Below are 19,877 nucleotides of genomic sequence, written 5' to 3'. Positions count from 1 at the left end.
ATGTTCATACATGACAAGGAATGAAAAATGTCAGTTTTTAATAGCGTAGCTATAGCACAAATAGCATTCTTTAGTGGATTAGCTGTTCAGGCTGACCTCTTTGTAGAAGTATTGATCTTGCTGCTAGAGAGCTACTCAGAGAATACAAGCTCAAGTAAAGTATTTAAATGATATGTAAATTAAAACACCTTGTTTCCTGATAATTTACAATTTACTGAAATACCACCAAGATTAAGCTCTCTCATCTTAAAAATAAAGCATGTTTTGAATAAGTCTTCTAAAATGAAATCAAATAATCTTTAAATTTACTGATTAAATATAGGGTTTGCATATTAGATGTTAGCTATCATTTTAATTCTCCTTGACGTTGATAGATCAGAGTCAGTGACAAAAACCCTACTTTGATAGATTTGAGACAAGAACACTATTTCTAAATCCAGTCACATAACAGAGACAGAAGGGAAGGTGAAGGCACAGAGCAATTTTACATGTGAAATCTACAGAGGAAATAGCTGTAGTTTAATGTTATTGAATCTTCTGTGACTAGCAGATTGCTAAAACTCTTGTTTGAAGCTTGATAAAGAAATTACCAACCCCCTCTCCCCCATTTTTCTGTAGTTTTGATACTTAAATACTTAAATAGTTTTGATACCTAAATTCATATATAAATGAGTGGAATGCATTTTTACTTTAACGTGTGACATTTTGTTGCTCAGAAGATGCTTTATGGGGTACCATAGTATTTTTATCCCAGTCATATGAGATGTTACTTCTTCAAATGTCTGTATTACAGTTCCCCTTCCATTCCCCTCAGGAATCTGACTGTTGAGGTCACTTGACCCAGAAATGGGTTTTCACTTGAAATCAGGAAGAAATTACAAGCAAAAATGTGAGAACATCATGATTATTCCTTTGGTGTTAAAATCATGGTAAAATTGAAAAATTCCAGAGCCGTTGACCCCAGATGTTAATGTGAGATTATGGAATATGGAAACTGCTCTTCAGACTGTGTTGTCAATGATCTAATAAACACAGGACTAGGTCCTGAACAGTCCCCTCAGTAAGCAATCTATTGTTCATCAGAATTTTCCTACATGAATGCATTTTGGTTTTTGTGATTTTTTTTTTTTTTTATGTTGGAGATGATGATGATGATGATGATAAAGACCATTCACAGTTCAGTCCAACAATACAAAATGTCATAATGGCTGTCTGCTGGCCTACAGAAATAAAGGGTGACAATGTTTGGACAGGACAGCGTGTTTACTGAGAAAAGAAATCAATGGGAGTGCTGCCATTAGAAGTATAGATATGCTATTTTTGCATGGCAAATAAACCTTGTTGTTTCATCTGTTTTTCATCTGTGACAATTACTGGGGACAATGCTTTATTAGGAAACCATTTTTAATAAAATCAGTATGATTTAGGCTATACAGCCTCTGTTCCACTATGAGGGGAGGAGGAGATGCAGAAATCTGTTTTGAGAGAGCATATGATGAAGAGAAAGTTGCAGATATAACAAAATGAATCTTGTGTATGCCATTCAGTGTAGTGTTTAGGGGGGAAATTGTTCATGTGTTATGTTCTTGCTTGCATAGGTTTGATTCATGGGCTGGCATGGCTCTGGCTCGAGCAAGTCGTATTCAGGACAAGTTGAACTCTAATGAATTGAAAAGTGATGGCCCAATCTGGAAGCACTCTACTCCTGTCTTGAATTGCTTCAAGCGAGCCCTAGAGATTGACAGCTCTAATCTCTCCTTGTGGATAGAATACGGCACCATTTCCTATGCCCTACATTCTTTTGCATCCCGACAGCTTAAGCAGTGGAAATCAGAACTCCCCCCTGAAGTTGTGCAGCAGGTGGGATCTAACTGAGAGCAGTATGAAATTTTAAATATTTTAAATGATCTTTTCTAACGTAGTAACTTTTTAAATTAAATATTTACATGCTGTATACCACATATTAGACTGTATGGTTACTTAGTAATATTGGAAATTCTAATATTCATTCATATAAGCTGCTGGTGTCAAGCAGTATTTGAAGGGTTTTTTCCTTTCTTTTTCCTGTGTAAAATTAGTTTGAACCTGATCTTTGAATTATCTTTCGAAGGTGACACAAAATTATTGTAACCTTCTGGAAAGGGGAATTATATTTACCTTACCTTTCTGTAAATGTCATACAATGTTTCCAGGAAAAGGTGAAATGTATACATATTTAAATAGTGAAAAGATCAGGAATTACTCTGATATGTGTGTCCATATGCCATCTCTTGTATCTAAGGACATCCTCCCCCTTTTCTATGTTTTTGGGCTATTTACTTAAATGATCAAAATGAGGAGATTGATAGGATTTTCATAGAAAAAGTTGTTAGAAATTCATTAGCTCTTTATGCATGACGATGATGAAAAAGTTAGAGTTATTATGAAGTTTATTGCTAAGCCAAAATGAGCAATTCTAAATACTCTCTGACAGTGATAAGAATTGCTAGGGGAAAGGTTTTGTCTGTCTTTTTGGACCAGTAAACTCTATTTCTGATTTAACTATTCTGTCTTACAAATATTATGTAGTTCACAACTGGAAGCAGAATGAAAAAAAGAAGTGCTGCTCCTGAGCATCTGCTGTAGTTTGTAAAAACTTTTAGTGTTCGAACTATAGAGAACAGTATTGGGAACATCCTTTGTTTCAAGGAGAACATATTTACAGCAAGGTGATGGGTCTTGCATCTGAGCTGCCTGTATAACTGTATTAACATTGCACTTCCCATAGACACTTACACAGCATTTGACCCTCTAAGAAGAAAGACGATGTAAGCATGCATATTAAAGGAGAACAAATGGTTTATTAAATAGTATTTTTGAAATGACAACTAACAATAGAGTTTTCTTTCTGAGGGTTATTACGTTCAAGAGCTCCAAAACTAGCTACTCAGAAAATGAAGTTGTTATTACATTTTTATGCCTTTGATCTATCAAAAGTTTGGTCTTACTGTCTTGCGGCCTCTTGGCTATGAGGGACTTGCTGAAGAATTCCAGGGATAATGCCAAAGTTATTTCATATTATCAGATAAAGGGTACAATAGAGAGCAGCCACCTTAAGTTGTGGATTAAATCAGAATGTTTATTTAGGACTACTTGAATCTTCCTTTTTTCAAATGAATATATTAAAAATGCATAATTTACTAGGAAAAGGTCTATTATAATAAAAGATAAATAGGAACAATATAATCTCCCTTCCAGACATACGTCTCTTCAGGAATGCGTTTCTCATACATAAAAACCTTATTATTCTTTTCTCCTTACAAAATATTTAGGAAAGGAAAGGCTATGTTATAGTTCTTGAAGTGCAACAAGTGCTTAGGATACTGTTATAGCCCAACAATTTAAATTCATAAACTTCTTTTTCAAAGAGAGAAAATTACATTAAAGCATTTCTGACCTAGTTTTTTATATGACTTTATTGGCAGTTAACTTTAATTTATGCTGCTGGTTTTAATTTCTTTGGGGCGGGGGGGGGAGAGTATTCTTGCCATATTCAGCTCAAAATTAGATGCATTGCAAGCAAGATGAAATACATTTCTTCACAAATGATAGTGGTCCATAGTGGCTCTAGCAGACTTTAGTCGCAGAGCAAAACGATTTTTTTTTTCTTTGAAGAGTTAAGATAATTACAGCTCTGAAAAAGTGGTAAAATTTTTGTAGACATGTATATTGGTTTGTTATTTTTCAGATTTGTATTTATATGCATATTCTTACACTTCTGTCTTACTGTTTTGTTCTGGTTGTTTGTGTCAGCAGTTACTGGAATGAACAAAAACCTATCCATAAACATATTTTGTGGGTCACCAGGATGTATTTGATCACTTGGATATGTTCTATGTCTTTTGGGTTGAAAGTGTTTTAAATGTTGTGCCTTGTTTATGCACTTTTATATGCAAGAGTGTGTTTTTACAATTTTTCATCCCAGCTACAGTGAATTCATGTATTCTCAACACTTTGTTCGATCACAGATGGAAGAGCGTCGAGACAGTATGTTGGAGACAGCCAAATTGTGTTTTACGTCAGCATCTCGCTGTGAGGGAGATGGCGATGAAGAGGAGTGGCTTATTCACTACATGCTGGGAAAGATTGCAGAGAAGCAGAAACAGCCTCCTGTTGTCTATCTGCTTCATTACAAACAGGCAGGTCATTACTTGCATGAGGAGGCTGCCCGATATCCAAAGAAGATTCACTACCATAATCCACCAGAACTTGCCATGGAAGCATTGGAGGTAAAACAAAATTAAATACATAGGCTTGAAAACCTTGTTCTCTACAGATAATGGAATACCAGTTGTTATTAGTTGATATTACTAGGCATATGTACATGGTGCTCTGCATCTGGGAACATTTACAAGACTAAGTTGGAGAATAAAATGGAGTCTGTTATTCAGGCTAGTTTTGTTTTAAAGACAGCTTATTGGACAGACAGGCAGAAATTCCACTTCTGGATTTTGCTGCACGCAGTTCATTAGTCAGTTTCTGTCAAAATCGAATGTGGATAGGTTTCACAAGCATCTTACACCTGTGAAAGCATAAGTTCATGTATGAGTTGGAATAGTAGTCATAACACCTTTGCTTTCACTGTGTTGTCTGGTAAAAATAGTGGATCTAGAACGTATACCCAGTGGTGGCTTGCTTCCAAGGAGACCAGGTCTGCTTTCACTGTTGTATTCCATAGGTTGCAGTCATAAAATTTTTACAGTGTTCAGGTCTTGTAATTTAGAAGCAACTTTCAAAGGCAGGAAAAGTCCTATTCAGGTAAGTTTAGGTAACAGATGACTGTCTTTAATAACTCCTGCAGTTTCTACAGAGAAGAGACTATTTGTAATAGGTTGCAGAGGTATGAATTCTCTACTGACCAAATGGACTTCGGTGTTTTCTAGGTATACTTTCGACTTCATGCTTCTATTTTGAAACTTGTGGGGAAACCAGACTCTGGAGTAGATGCAGAGATACTAGTTAGTTTCATGAAAGAAGCTTCTGAGGGACCATTTGCCAGGGGTGAGGAGAAGAACACCCCAAAAGTTGCAGAAAAGTGAGTGCTAATTTCCAGGAGTGTCCTCTGAAAGCATACTTATAAACTACTGTATAATAAACTAATAAAATGAAGCTGAATGAAATATAAACAAAACAAAGTGATTAGAATTAATTCTAATGTTTGCAGTTTTCAGGTATCGTGAGCAGTAAGATTATACGCTACTTTGAGATTTTCTCAATAATTGGCACAGTGTAGATGGGAAGGGAACAAAATAGAACAATTTTGATCTTGTGATCCATTTTGAAGCCACTGTTTTTATTTATTAATAAAATTAAATTTTTTTATCAACTATTAACAAATGCAAAAGCATTTTAATAAGAGACTTTAGACCTCATAATCTGTCTCATTAACAACTACAAAATGAAGAATGTTTTACTATTGACCAGTGACAAGGGAGGAATATAACCTGTATTAAAAATCCATTATTTAGAATTTGTTAGTAAGATTTGATTACTGTATTGGAAATGTCGTAAGAACATGTAGTCTCCTTTTGTTCTTTGTATATGTCCCTAGTATGTTAACACTTTATTTTTTTTTCTTGCCCCTCCCAGGGAGAAAGCCTGCATGATTGATGAAGACTCTCACTCTTCAGCCGGAACAGTGCCGGGCCCTGGGACTTCCATCCCCTCATCCTCTGGTCCAGGTCTGACATCCCCACCTTACACAGCCACTCCAGTTGACCACGATTACGTCAAATGTAAAAAACCCCGTCAGCAGGCAACGCCGGACGGTACAGTCCCTGTTCTCAATACTGGCAGCACAGGGAGGTGCTCTAATCATGGGGGGTTTGACCAGGAATGATCAAACTGCTCATTTCAAGGAGGGTGATGGGTCTGTGGTAACACGGGCAATATTGAAGCTCATTACCTTTATAAATTCAGTGCTTTAAATAGAATCAATGTACGGTCAGAGCTTTAAATACAAAATTCAAAGTTGTCACCTGCCACCATTGGCACCTGTCACTTAGTCAAAACGGGAATGTCGATAGGAGGAGTATGTAGCTGACTGAATTTTCAGTGATTTTTTTTTTTTCTTTTTAAATTTTTTTTTTTTTCTCCAGAGCTAAATGTCTGTCTGAGCTTATTAGGAAAGATGTGGTTCAGTCTTTTGAGACTGGACACTGTTTCAGTGCCTGTGTGAAATGACCAGGTGAAAATTTGAACTGTGGCTGAAACAAGACAAATTGTTAAAAAGGCAAAACAAAACAGAATTATCCTTTTTTGAAGGAGGCAGGTGGCAACTATTTTGAATATATTGTGTATCAGCACGAAGTGATTTGCATGACAGTCCAGTAGACTTCATCTCTTAATTTTTCTTTATCATTTACAATGACTGGTTAGCAGCTCATCGCTGTAGAATATAAAGTGATATAATAAATAATTGGCTATTAAATGCAGAAGGTAGGGTGGTATCACAGTGTTACTGAAGATTTTGCAATATACATATATAGTAGAAATTAAGTTACTATTTAAGTAACCTGACATTATTATTTGGCTAGGACTTTGATTCTACTCTCTTGGCCATTTGTTTATCCATCTGGATCTATGAGTATCAGGACTCAAGAAGGAGTAAAATATCTGCAACATATAGCATAGTGGCAGGCCCCACAAAAATGCTCTGCTTGATATGAATTTATTTCTGGAGGGTGGGCTGCTTCCTATTGTCATTTTCTGAAGAACAGTAATTTGTAAATAACTTTGTTGACATAGTTTTGAAACAAATGTTCATATGCCTGGAAACTCTGCAAGGTGAATTTATTCATTTTCCCCGACAAATAATTCTTGGTGAAACTGATAGAAGATCCTTCATCTCTTTCACTAAATTGAATAGAGAAATGTTTGTTTTATTCATGCTTACATTCCAAGCAGGAGTAATTAATTGGACAGTTTTGATATCATATGTGGTGTGTTAGTGTGAATGGGTTATGTAAAGATCAGGCTCTTATATTAGCCTTTTGTTGTCTTTTGACACAGCAAACACAGAAGGGAGCAAATATTTAAATATTTCCTAAATGATATTCCCTGTGAGAAGCAGTTCTGCCTAAGACTACATCTGCTTAGGTCCTGAACATTGTTGAAATGTTCCCAGGAGACACATAAGTTAGATAAATATTCCAATATATGTCACTAGTACATTCACTCAAAGTAAGATATTACGGACTGTGGCATGCTGATTGCCCAATGGGAGCAAAGTTGGCTGCTTAGCAAAGCCTGAAGGTGCAAGCTAAGGAACGTCTACCTCTGCCAGGGCTGAAGTAGCAGTTCTTGGGTCTGCTAGCTTAGCCTAGCTAGGGCTAAGCTTTGCTGCTGTCCAAGCAAATCAAAATGTCAGCCGCTGAAAGAAGCGGAGTTAGGGTGATCTTTAGGAAGCCTGTGTGTAACCATGACAAGTAGAATTGCAAAGTACTGCATCATTCATAATGTTTTGTAAGTTGCTGGCACGGCTAAACTCTGGATACAGCATATTGAAGAGCCCCAGGAAACTGAAATATTTGCCTTGGGGCTGTTAAAGATGGAAGGAGAGCTAACAGGCTGAGCAATGCTCAGGAGTCTTCCACTTTTATATTATTACATATACTGTGCTCCTCTGCATGTATTTGCATTTTACTTGTATTAAAATATATACTTTTGAAGTAAAATGCTCTTGACATCTTACACGTAATCACATCACTGAAGAAAACCGGTGCCTGCATTTCCATTGTACCATTCCTAAAAATAGCAAGAAAATATCCATCATTTGACTACTCTTTAGATAATTTTTTTTACCATTCTGACAGCAAACAAAACTGTCTATATTGTTGCTCACAATTTGGCCTAAATTCAGCCTAGATATTTATTCTTTCTGAGGCCTGACTATACTCTTATTTACTCTTACTCTTGTATCGATATTGTTGATCATATATGACATAAACAAAGTAAGAGCATTATACAGAGTCTTACCTACAAAGTTCTCTTCATGTTACCACAAGCAGATATGCTAGTTGGGATCCCTGTCACTGCTGACCTGAGACCTCTTTTGACCATTTTTGTGTGCTATGCCTCAAGAAAACATGACCGGTGAGGAAAGAGAGAAGGAATTGGGATGGTTTGTCTAGAGAGCAGAAGACTAAGGGGAGACATGAAAGCAGTGTAACCTAAATAGTGTCGAAGGCTGTACAAAGAGTTAGAGGCAAAACCCCAGGATTTCCATGTCTATGGGAGACAGAACAGATGATATTAGACTTAAATTGCATTTTCAACCTGGACATTAGAAAATAGTGTTAGAGTTGTATTAGGAAATACCATTTAGCAAAAAAAAAAGTGAAACACTATAATACGTTCCTGGGGATAGTATAGCACTGCAACACTTCAGCACTGGAAGTCTTTAAAAAATGGCGGTACAGCCATCTGCCAGGAATGATGGAGGTATAATTAATCCTGATGGGAAAAGGAATGGACTAGATGAACTCTCGTGGTTCCTTCTGAGCCCTGTTTTTTCTATTAATTTTATGTTGTTTGTGGGGTTTGGTTTTTTGGGTTTTTTTTTTTTTTTTTTTTTTTTTTTAACAAGATATCCAACAATGCGCCTTCTAGTGCAGCAAATTATCTCATTACAAGCAGGAGAGAATTACTGCACAGGCAGACATCTTTTCTTGAAAATATTGGGACTCTGATCTTCAAGCATTCATCTGTAGATAGGTGAAGTTATGAGGGCAGACTTATTTCTGATACATTATATTTAAATGGGTCATTATAGTTCTGTAACTCTCCAGCACGTTTTGCTGGTGGAAAAAGAAGACCAGGATATGCAGAAATCACTGTTAAAGTTGAGAGCGTTGAAACGCTTTATATCCAGTGAATGCTGGTGATACTAGTTTTAAGTCATATATTTGATGGAAATGGGAGAAAGGAACCAGTAAATACAGCTTGTAAAGTAACTAAACTTCTTTTTCTTCATGGCAGCTGCTAGCATATATCTCCTTCAAGGAGACAGAAGTATTGCTGAGTGGCAGCTGTTATTTGCTGGCTGACTAGCTGCTGTCATGTGTGTAAAATAGGCAACTTCTTTTCTCTTCTCTTGTCCTTCCATTCAGCAACATCTTTTCCGTCCTTCTGTTAATCCTGTCTTTCCTGTCATCACCCCTGCCTGTTGCTGTTTTATAACCCTCCAAAATGAAAACTTGCATTTGATAGTAGAAGCCTGAGGTTTAGACTCGTTTTATTTTCCAAGAGCAAAGTAGGAAATAAGAAAAAACAAACTCAGCAGGGTCCAAGACTATCATTACCTGGGATGTCACCATATTTACACAGCTAAATGGCCAGTGTTATATGTCAAAACAGACATGCTTATTGTGCTCCTTTATACAGGCTGAATGTATGTAGTCAGTAAAGACCAATTGCAGTACAGACTTCAAGCAGTTTAAATTTACCTAAATTTTGTGCTAAGCATTGAAGTTAGTTCAGAAAGCAGTAAAAGTATTAAAATTAAAAAAAATAAATCTGAATGAGAAATCTGTTTCCCAAAAAGTGGACTAGGAGATTGTTGTGAGGTCTTTTTTGCTGTAATATGCCTTTGTTGTGTTGATATTCAGTTCCATATTATTGTGGTGGTATGCAGATGACGTATTCAGTATCCATTGCTATTGCAGTGTTAAAATGTCATATTGTTTAAGTCTTCATCCATGTCATGTAGTATGTTGTGTGTAGTTAGATGTAATTGTCCTTTTTTGTGTTTGTCTTTGCCTGATCGCTTTTGCAACCAATATTGCCCGTGCTGCCTCTAACCTTTATACAAATCTCTGTTCCCCAGGCATTCTCTTCCTGCTTTTACCTGTCACGGCTTGCTTTTAATAATTGGCAAAACCTGCATGATAAACTCACTGGGAAAGGCTACTTGCTTCATGCTGTGGGAGAAGTCTCACTTCATAGTTTGTTGGTCTGTAATTCTGCAAATGTTACAAAGATGCACAGTTTTTTGTAAATGAGGGTTCTCAACATCCTGATGAGACAAAGGTGATCTCTGAGAAACTTTCTGCACCAGGTTGTCTAAGCTTCTAAGATGGAGTGGATATTTCTGTGCATAAAAAGAATGTCCACATTGCATTTTGGAACATTAAAATCTTACCCTTCAAAATTCTCTCTCTCCAGCAGTTTAAAATGAAATCTTTCAGTCTGCAGTACATATCCTTTTCTGGCACATGGTACTGGATGTTCATGGGGACTGCATACTGGACTACATGAATAATGAATCAGATCCAGTTTATTGCAATATGCTCCATTTTTACCTTTCCCCAATTTAACCTCTCTCTGATTAGTAAAAGTGTCACACTGACATTTAGTGTGAGATTATGTAAAAAGGATTTGACTAAATAAATGGAACATTGATGAGATACACTGTTGCTCTGCACTTGAAGACAGAACAGCAATATAGGACCGCAAGTTACCGAAACACATTCAGTGTTCAGTGCGGCCAGACAAAACACAGACTCTCATCTTTGACTCATGTTATAAGAGAACTCCCTTTAAACATTCAGAGGACTTGCTGTCCTCAAGAAATTAATCTGCTCCCATGCAAATCTCTGCAATTCTTTTGTTTTTAATAATGTGCGAGTGCCTTTTGATACAGAGGTGAATGTTGTCTTCTGTTATGGGTGGAATCTGTTTCAAGAATGAGAATTGTGTGATACGTCATGTTTCTGACTACAGACTGATAAAGAAAAATGCTCATACATACAAGTGAAGAGGGGAGATACGGTGCCAGGCAGGCAGGACAAAGAGAGGGAGTCTGTACATCCACAGCCTGTGAACAACCCACCTTTATTGCATGAGACAAGATTTTTTTTTTTTTACACAATATATAGTTAGTTATTCATAAGCTCTGAACTGTGCAGCAGGATTTTTCTTTACTGTAAATTGAGTTAGCATATGTATATAGCTCTTCAGAAAAGCCTTCTGCGCCACTCGTTTCTGATTTTTGACTTGTAGCTGATTATCACATTTCAGATACCTTCTTGTAATAACTGGGCATACATTTTCCTTTAGATATTTAAGACAGAAAAAGATACTATTCAGAAAAAGTGAGTTATACCCTATTTGCTTTCTGAGCCTGTTACCTACCCCCACATGCAGATGTTTCAGAGGTCTTCTCCCTCCTCCTTTTAATTTGCAAAAAGTTTCAAAGGATGGAGGGCAGACAACATGATTACTGAGCTGCATAGTAAGTAATTGACAAAGGTGGAATACCTCATTCATATTGGCACCACGAAGCTGTACTTCAGCTCCCCTGAGAATACATTATGTAAGCTTGTACCATGAGATGTGTTACCTGGTCAGCACTTAGCAGTAAGAGCTCTGTCATTAGGATTGTATCTCTGCTAGTTCAGGTCGCTTACACTTTAACACATCACTGTCTCTTCTCTTCCCTCCTTCAGCCCCGTGAGCGGACACAGTTTAGGTAACAAGGCTTACGGCGTATGGTCCGCAGGGCTTATGGGGCATGTGGGAGAATGTTGGCACAGGGTAATGGCTAGTGAAGTATTGAGCCTTTTTTTTCCTGTTGCATTTTAAAATTAAGTAGTCATTTAGATTCCCCAAAGTTTAACACAACTTTTTACTGTTAATTGGTAGGCATGCAGGTGTTGTGCCTGAATGCTAATGGAGCAGTGACAATGACATGCTAATGGCTTTTTCTGGTATGGAGGAATAGCGTGGAATAGGGATTTTTGAAGTCAACCCAGTAAACCTATTTCATTCAGGATAAGATTAATCTTAAAATGCTCTTAAGCATAGAATTAAGTCAAATGGACCACAGATATTTTTCTGATATAAGACATGTGTTTCAGTGATGATAGTTACTTAATTGTCCAAGTGACTGACAGGATCTCACTGTGATACAATAAAGGTCTTGGCAGTATAGATGAACATACAAGTTCTTTCTTCCCAATGACTTCCTTCCAATAATAATTAATTTTTTTTTTACTAATATCTTGGAAAGTTAACAAGATTCTTCCTTTTGACCTTTCTACATCTTCTGTCCAGAGCTGCTCTTTTTCACCTGTTGACAGAGTAGGTGATATAGTCTGACACAGAAATCCCTGAAATGTCACAAGCTGAGTACATTATGAGGGATGAGTTTAAAAAAAATAAAAAATAAAAAATTTGCTCTCAAGTGCCATTTCCTTAATCTCTAGAAATAAACATGAAATATTTAACTTTACATCACATAGAGATTTCAGCTCGTCAGGTTGTTTGAAATCTTCCTAAAACTTAGGAGTGATGCAACAAAGTAATGAAATAAAATGTAATAATACCAAAGAGAGAATCTGGTATCAGGACATATTTTTAATAGGAATTTTGTTGCAGTTGCTTATGCACAATTTAGTAGACCTTTTTCCCTATTCTCTTCATTTCCACTACAGATAATAATTATTTTGGGACATTAATACCCAGTTGTATTTTTATCTTAGCTTTTGAAATAATAGGAAACTTTACAGGAAGGGACCTCAAAAGAGTATTTAGTCCTTGATTTATCATTTGCTTATAACTGAGGGATCACTTTAGCTTTTTGGAAAAGCTTGCATTTTTGCTGTTGCCAGATGGGGGAACTAAGAAAATACCTTAGGTAAACAAAATATTAAACCCAGTAATTTTTTAACTCTTAAATTACACTGGGTTGCATTAAATTGTCTTTAATTATAGCAGAAATTATTAAAAAGCACTGATGTTTTCCTTGGATTTGCATCTTTCAAAAGGACAGGTATCAATAGCAGTTGGGAATCTGGAATTAATTCTCATGTCTCTCAGACTGCAGTGGTCTTCGGCATGTAGGTTGAGAAACACTAATGACTGTCTCAACTACAGTCAACTCTTACCAGATAAAGGAAAACCTTTATAACACAATGAATGTAATAATATATGCTATGTGTCTGTCTAGTATAGATATATTTGTGAATTTAGGCTAGAAGAGCACATATGAAAAATATGTAATTTTTTTTTTTTTTAAAAGCAGAGTTAGGATGTGACTTGGTGCAGTTGCCATGAGTTCTGCATTACATACTGCAGCATTTAGGTATTGACAGAGCTTTTTTATTGTATTAAGGTACATCTTGGGTAACCTGACAAATGATAGCTCCTTGTCTACCTGCCCTTAAAAACCTCCAGCGATTCTATAGGTTGTCTATGCAATTTTTTAACTGTATGTAACAGTTAAGCTGGAGATTAGGGGGGGGGGGGGGAAAGCGCAATTTTCTTGCTGCAATTAAAGCCTATTGCATCTTGCTCTGTACTTAGTGAATATGAAAAGCAATTATTGTATTCTTATTTTGGTTAATTGTATGTATTTGGAAATTCTCCCTCATCTTTTTGAAGATAAATAAGTCCAGTTCTCCCAATGTTTTTCTTATATGCCATCTCATTAATCTCTCAGCATTTTTTCTCCTCTCCTCTGAATTCATTCTAGTTATTCAGTGTATTTTTTAAAATGTGGGTCCCAAATACAGACACCATAATTAAGCTTAATTTTCATTAGTGCTCAGTAGAACAGGAAGACTCTTATGTATTTTTTCTGTGAAGTTACTGATTATACATTCAAGTGTGCTAGTTTGCTGAATTGCTTTTACAATAGCACAACATTTTGGCCATTTCTGGTTTGAGAATCAATAATTCTTTACAGGCACATGTGAATATATGTGCTGGGATACACACACACATTTTCTACTACTGATGTTTTTATCTTTTAGGTGCTTATAGACTATTTATTTATTTATGTTCAAATAATTCTGTGGAAAATGAAGGCTGGCTGGCTAATAGCTTTGACCTTTTATCCTTTGTAAAGATATGTACTATACTTTATTTTCCATTCCCTGGAACTTCACCCATCCTCTGTGACTTCTGAGAAATTAACACTAATAACTGGTGGCTGCTGCTAATTTCTGAAATACTCTAGTGTTTTTCATCAGACCCACTTAGTTTGAAAGCTTCTACTGCATTCAAGAAGTATCTAAAACAATAGGAAGTTGTCTCAACAGTAGTCTTCCTCTGTTTTTCAGTGATTAAGGAGCCCAATGTTAATATCATTAAGATTTTTTTTTTAAATGTAGTTAACGTACTGAAAGAAAAGGAGAATGAACATACATACCTAGACCTACACTCATTTTAGTAGAAGTTTCAAATCAACATAGCTCGCTAATTGTAAGGAGGCATTTGCATTTGTTCCCTATAGGGAAAAGCTTCCCTATCATGCATACGTTTGAAATTTAACATGCTAGATCATTGTCTATCTTTGCATGCTGAGAAGCTAGTGTAATTTCCTAGTGATGTGATATCACTGGCATATTGGTCTAGCAGTTCTTGATTTACATTCTAATGCATCATCTGTCATAACCCACACATCAGAACTGACCTCCAGGCTTATGGCAACATTTGGAAATGTGCAATTTTTTTTTAATTCCCTAGATGAGTAATTCAGCCTCTTTGGCACAGATGCAGAAACTTCCTTTAAAAAAAGTATCAAGGGAGCTACTGTCAATGTTTTTCCTAATGCCAACTGGGAGTTCAATAGTATCCATTTGTACCACAGAAAGTTATTAAAGCTTTATAAATGAGTCATTTAAAGCTTGACTGACCTCTCTTCAGAATCCTTCTCTTCCTATTCTTTATAATTATATTATTTCTGTATAAAACTTGTCACCATTAACCAACTATATAACTTCCAATTAGGAAGCGAATACTGTTCCCCCATTCTTTTTCAAGATACAGTTTTATTAAGATCTGTTCACTGAAAGGGAAGGTTTTCTTTGTGTGGTAGTGAAAAGCCTACAGAGTGCATCAAATTTGGTTTAAATTTGTTGGAATCCTAATAAGCAGAACCTGATCTGCAAGCTGAAGGTCTGCAGAGGAATTTATCTTGATAAAATGAATTCATAGGAGGCCCTTAGCTCTCTCCTGAACAAGTGCAATTCAGATGGAACAGAAGAAATTTAATTAAATTATCAGCTCATCTCAAAGCAAAGGTTTTTGCTTTTTTAATTTTCTTTCTTGATCTTATCAAGAAAATTAATGAATAAGAATGCAGTGGAACTACGTAGACAATGGATGTAGCATGCCTCTTGGTTAAGGTATTCTTGTGTCTTAAGCAGAAACTGGAAATTAATCTTTTGGGCTACAGATTTAGAGAGAATTGCCTGTATCGGAATTTTGTGTTGGACTGAATTATGTTGGCACAATTTTACAGAAAAATGCCAATTTCCCATCTCAGTGGGAACAGGCATGCATCTTTCTGTTGGAGATACTAAGCTGCATTTTTTAGTTATGCAGGGCTGCCTCTGATAAACCTTGATGTAGAAGAACTGGGGTTATATCAGCCAGGTTTCAGACATGGGTGGAACGTTTTCACTCGCCTGTTTGTTCTGAGGTGTGAATTTTATCCCCCATGATAAAGTCACAATCCCGTACAACTTTTCCTGTGCTGTAACAGCCATCAGCAGATTAACAACTTAGTTGTGACTGTAATGTAGTCAGCAGCCAACGTACACTACTCCACTCTGTCAAGGCAAAGTCACTTCTCCTATTCTTCTGTCTACTGCCTTGAAGTCCAAGAGTTTTCCTGTCTGTCTTAGACTTAGTTCTTTGATAGATTGTTTATTTGCTGTATCAAATCACCTTTCAGAACATTTGGTGAACAGCATCTAACACCTGCAGGATAGATGGCATCAGTGATCACTCCTGTAAGTCTTTGCCCTCTAATGGTACTGATTTTTCTGTCCTTCATGAGTAATTTTTACCAGTATTGTTGTTCGTGGTTTTGTTTTGTCAATTGAGCTTTGCTTGTGTCAGACTCAAAATTATACTGGGTGTTTTTCAAGTTAAATGGCACAGTAAACCCGGGAAATTTTATAGGACCATACTAGCTGAAATATTGCATCCTCAGCCTAACTGCTTTTGAAAGTTGAGCACCATTGCTTTTGAATCAAATTCCAGGATTATATTCTAGGAAGAAATGTGGTGGGGCAGGGACCTCCCTATTACATTAGTGTTAAGTAATACCTAGCGAAAGAAGATGGGTTTTAATTTCTTAGCACAAAGAGGTGAGATGAAAATGATAAGTTGAAGCAGACAATTTAAAAGAAAATAAATACCTTTTAGACAACAGAATTGGTGGTTGTTAAGGATCCTGTATTGCACTTGTAAGAGGTTTGTAGAGTGGCTGCAGTTTTATGTTGCTGTTACCAAGATGCAAGTAACAGCTTGATGAGTATGAAATGGTGCATTCCTTCCTTATCTCTTTTGCAGAGAGGAGTCAGGATAGCACTGCAGCGGTGCTGTCTGACTCCAGTTCCACACAGGATATGTTTAATGAGCCTGCCAGTTCTCAAGACAGCCTGAGGAAGACTTACACAGAGAAGAGGATTTCTACTACCTGTGCTGATACACTGATGCCCAGCAAAGAGACCCTGGGATCTACAGAGGAAAAGAGTATGCCCGAATTAATAGATTATGTCAGCTGCTATATTCTCATTAAAATGTTTTTTCTGGCATGCAGAAACACTGAAATATGCTGCACTGTGACTGAGAATTTTAACTAGGCATTATTGCTGCATGTGTGTAGCTTAAAATTGGAACTGTGCTTTGTTTATGTGGCCATCCTCCCAATTTGTACTACCTGTTAAACCTTAAAAAGAAAAGAATAATGATAAACTGCCGTCTGTGGTGGCCCTTTGACTGGCTTGCCTTCTTTTAGGTTATTATTTACTCTTTCTTCAATGTTTCAAATCTTTAAATAATTTAAGAAGTCGTTATTTGAAGATAATCGCAAACAAAACATTTTTTCTTTTCCCCAGGTATAGATGCCCTTTTTGTTCTGGCCCAGTAGCAGCTTGATATTCAGTACATAGAAGAGCACAAGTAGTGGAATTAGATGTTTTATTCCATTGAATACTTTATTTCAGTGAAGAAGTGGAATTGCTCTCTACCAAATTTTTCCATATATAATAGTACTAAGTGTTCTGTATTCCACTGGAAAAATTGTTTCAAAATCCATTAGCTGGAATTTCCCTTCATCTGATGTTTGTACAGTTGGATGTGGCAGTAGATAGAGAGGCTGGACTTCAGTAGGGAAAGACAAACAAGACTAATGTGTAAATTTTGCCCACCTTTCCGGGTTGTGGCCCTTTGTGGGATGTTAACTCTTTTTTGCCAGTTCACACTATACTTCAGTCTTTTCCAGTTTCATAGATCCAGAAACCATGGTATGTGGATAGCTCTGATTCACTTCACTGGTCTCACTAGGAACAACTGCCGACTAGTCATCTTTTTGTTCGCAGACTTGGATTAGTTTGGTTTCTTGTTTTTAAGAGTATTTTACTTCAGTCTTGCCTAAGCTAGGGAAGTCTATGATGATGTTTGCATCAATACGGTGAAATAGATGCCACTTCCTAGTTTTGTGAAATAGTACTTACATAATCACTAAATCCAGTAATCTTTTGGGTACTAGACTAAAAACATGGCTCTCTTTCAGGCTTGCAGTGCGTTGTGTTATTGTCATCAGTTGTCTGTCAGAAAAACTGTGTTGAATGCATTCTTACATTACGGACATTTATTAGAACAGAAGTTGTGTTTTTCCATAAAACTATCTGTAGAGTAAAATTATAATGGATACATAGATTGTGCAAGCAAATTTTGAAAAATTTCTGTTCTGGAAAACATGTTCGACTCAAAGTTCAGCCTTAGGAAAAAAGCTAAGGAGCAGCTTTGTACTTGAGGTTGAAGTGTATTCTACTGTATCTCTAGCCTGCTAGGAGATAAGATCTAATTTAAGAGGCTCTTTATTCTAGCAAAGACAAAGACACAGTAAACTTCCATGACTAAAAATCAAAGTTAAAAAAATTAATCTGCATGTAGCACGCATGTTTTCAGCAATAATGACTAGCAAACAGGAAACGTGGAAGCTCCTGCTGTCACAGATGTTTTCTGAAGTAAGATTTGGTATCCTTCAAGAAAAGATGGGTCAATTGAACTATGAGTTACCAAGTTAATCGCAAAAATATTTGGATGGAACTGTAGGTCCTACATTATCCAGAAGGCCAGGTTAGCTGCTGCTAATCATTCTGTCTGAGCCTAAATTGTGTTCTGGAATTGTGTTCTTCTAGGTAGATTGTTAAGAATAATACATTTCACTTGGCAGAATGGCTTTAATTTTCTGTTCCTTCTTACTTTCTTTGCAATAGAATTTTACTGAATTTACACTTTCATTTTGTTGTTGTCCCCCCTCCTGCCCCATCTTCCAACAGTATATAAAATCCTGCATTGTGTAAGGTGTGCTGAATTCTTACTATTGCTCAGGGAAAAACCCAAATAAAGACAATGGTGAGATCAGTGTGTGGCTCTGTTAATGAGCTGAAAATTACTTATTCATTAAACATAGGAATAGTCATAATTTTTTCAGGAACCACTCAATAATTCTGTCTATGCTTTAATGAAGAAAAGGATTACCATTTGTGTATTTAATTTTTGTCATTTTGTATATTTCATTTGCCATTTTGTAATTTTCATTGTCACTTTGGTCTTCTCTTAATGTTCCAGTTGCAGGAAAGTCAGAAGAGCTGCTGGAGAGCTCAGAATCTTACCATCCTGCTGAGCCTACTGGCCAAAAAATTCTGGTGGATCCTCAGTCTGCTTCTGGCAATCCCATCAAAGCTGCAATCCCCCCACCCTCCCAGTGGGACTGCAAAAAGAAAGCTGAACCTTGTGGAGATACATCTGAATTTCCTCATGGTCTTCCAGCAGACCTTGAGGAACAGCGGAAGTTCCTGACAGAGCAGTGCATTGCCTCCTTCTGTTTGTGTCTCAGCCGCTTTCCCCAGCACTACAAGAGCCTGTACAGATTGGCATATCTGTACACATACAGCAAAACACACAAGGTGAGCAGACCACCGATACAGTAGCTGACTAGCTGTGTTTATTGCCCAAGTAAACAAACTGTATTGTCATTTGTACTAATTCAGAAGTCTCAGTGTTAAAATACAGCAGGTAAGTTTGTTTAATGCAGTTTGGATTGGAACTATGCTTTGGGAAGTCTTCAGCTCATAGATTGTCTTGATTCATGTGTGAGAGGCCAGTTGAGTAGAAAATCTCTTTTTTTTATGACTGCACAAGTCATTTTTTGTCATTCAGCAGAGAATTATCTTTTAGATATGTCACATAAATTAAGATATTCTCGTAAAAATGACAGCAATTATTTATTTTACTGAATAAGTGGACTGAAAAGTGACTTGAAAGCAGAAATGCATCAGTATTGGTGTAAACACATCATGTGACACAGACTTTCTGGGTTTCTTGGGTCTTTGTAGAATGAAAGTTTTTCTACTGTCAGAGCACAGAGGTCATCCTGAGAAAGACAAAATTATTTGCTGTTTAGAAATCACTGAGTGAAAGTCAGTCAGAGGTCCTACTGCTCATGAGCTGGTGATTTTGGATTAAACAGGAATAACAATGTCTTGGTGGCTGTAATAGTATCAGTTCCTATTTGAGGTGATGGGAAAATAACTTGCTTCCTCCAGCGTGACCCTTGCATATTCTTCATAATAAAATTAATTTCAAAAGCCTTCTGCTATGAATTATCATTGTTTTGGTTTTAAAATTATGTCATTCTTTATTTTACTTCTGCATACTTCTGTTATTATAATCCTTTGTCTTTCTGAAGTATCAGTTAGTAAAATGTGTATGAATAGTAGGTTGAAATTATCAGTGTTATTTCACTAATTGTCATAATCAAGGTTTGAACTCACAGATTTTGTATTTGGAAGTCTTGTGTTATGTCATGTGCT

The 19,877-nt window shown here is 36.6% G+C and overlaps 1 protein-coding gene across 1 annotated transcript in view; it reads left to right on the top strand.

The window, feature by feature from the left end:
* Positions 1-19,877, top strand: part of CABIN1 (calcineurin binding protein 1) — a 116,233-nt gene that overhangs the window by 25,396 nt on the left and 70,960 nt on the right. The window contains exons 22-27 of the mRNA XM_050906552.1: positions 1,599-1,860; positions 4,008-4,268; positions 4,923-5,074; positions 5,629-5,807; positions 16,345-16,527; positions 18,640-18,971. Of these exons, the coding sequence (XP_050762509.1) occupies positions 1,599-1,860; positions 4,008-4,268; positions 4,923-5,074; positions 5,629-5,807; positions 16,345-16,527; positions 18,640-18,971 (1,369 nt within the window). The remainder of the gene's footprint in view (positions 1-1,598; positions 1,861-4,007; positions 4,269-4,922; positions 5,075-5,628; positions 5,808-16,344; positions 16,528-18,639; positions 18,972-19,877) is intronic.

Source organism: Gymnogyps californianus, chromosome 16 (genome assembly GCF_018139145.2).
Source record: "Gymnogyps californianus isolate 813 chromosome 16, ASM1813914v2, whole genome shotgun sequence".
NCBI lineage: Eukaryota > Metazoa > Chordata > Aves > Accipitriformes > Cathartidae > Gymnogyps > Gymnogyps californianus.
Note: the sequence above shows the minus strand (reverse complement) of the source record. Positions and strands in the feature narration are given on the sequence as shown.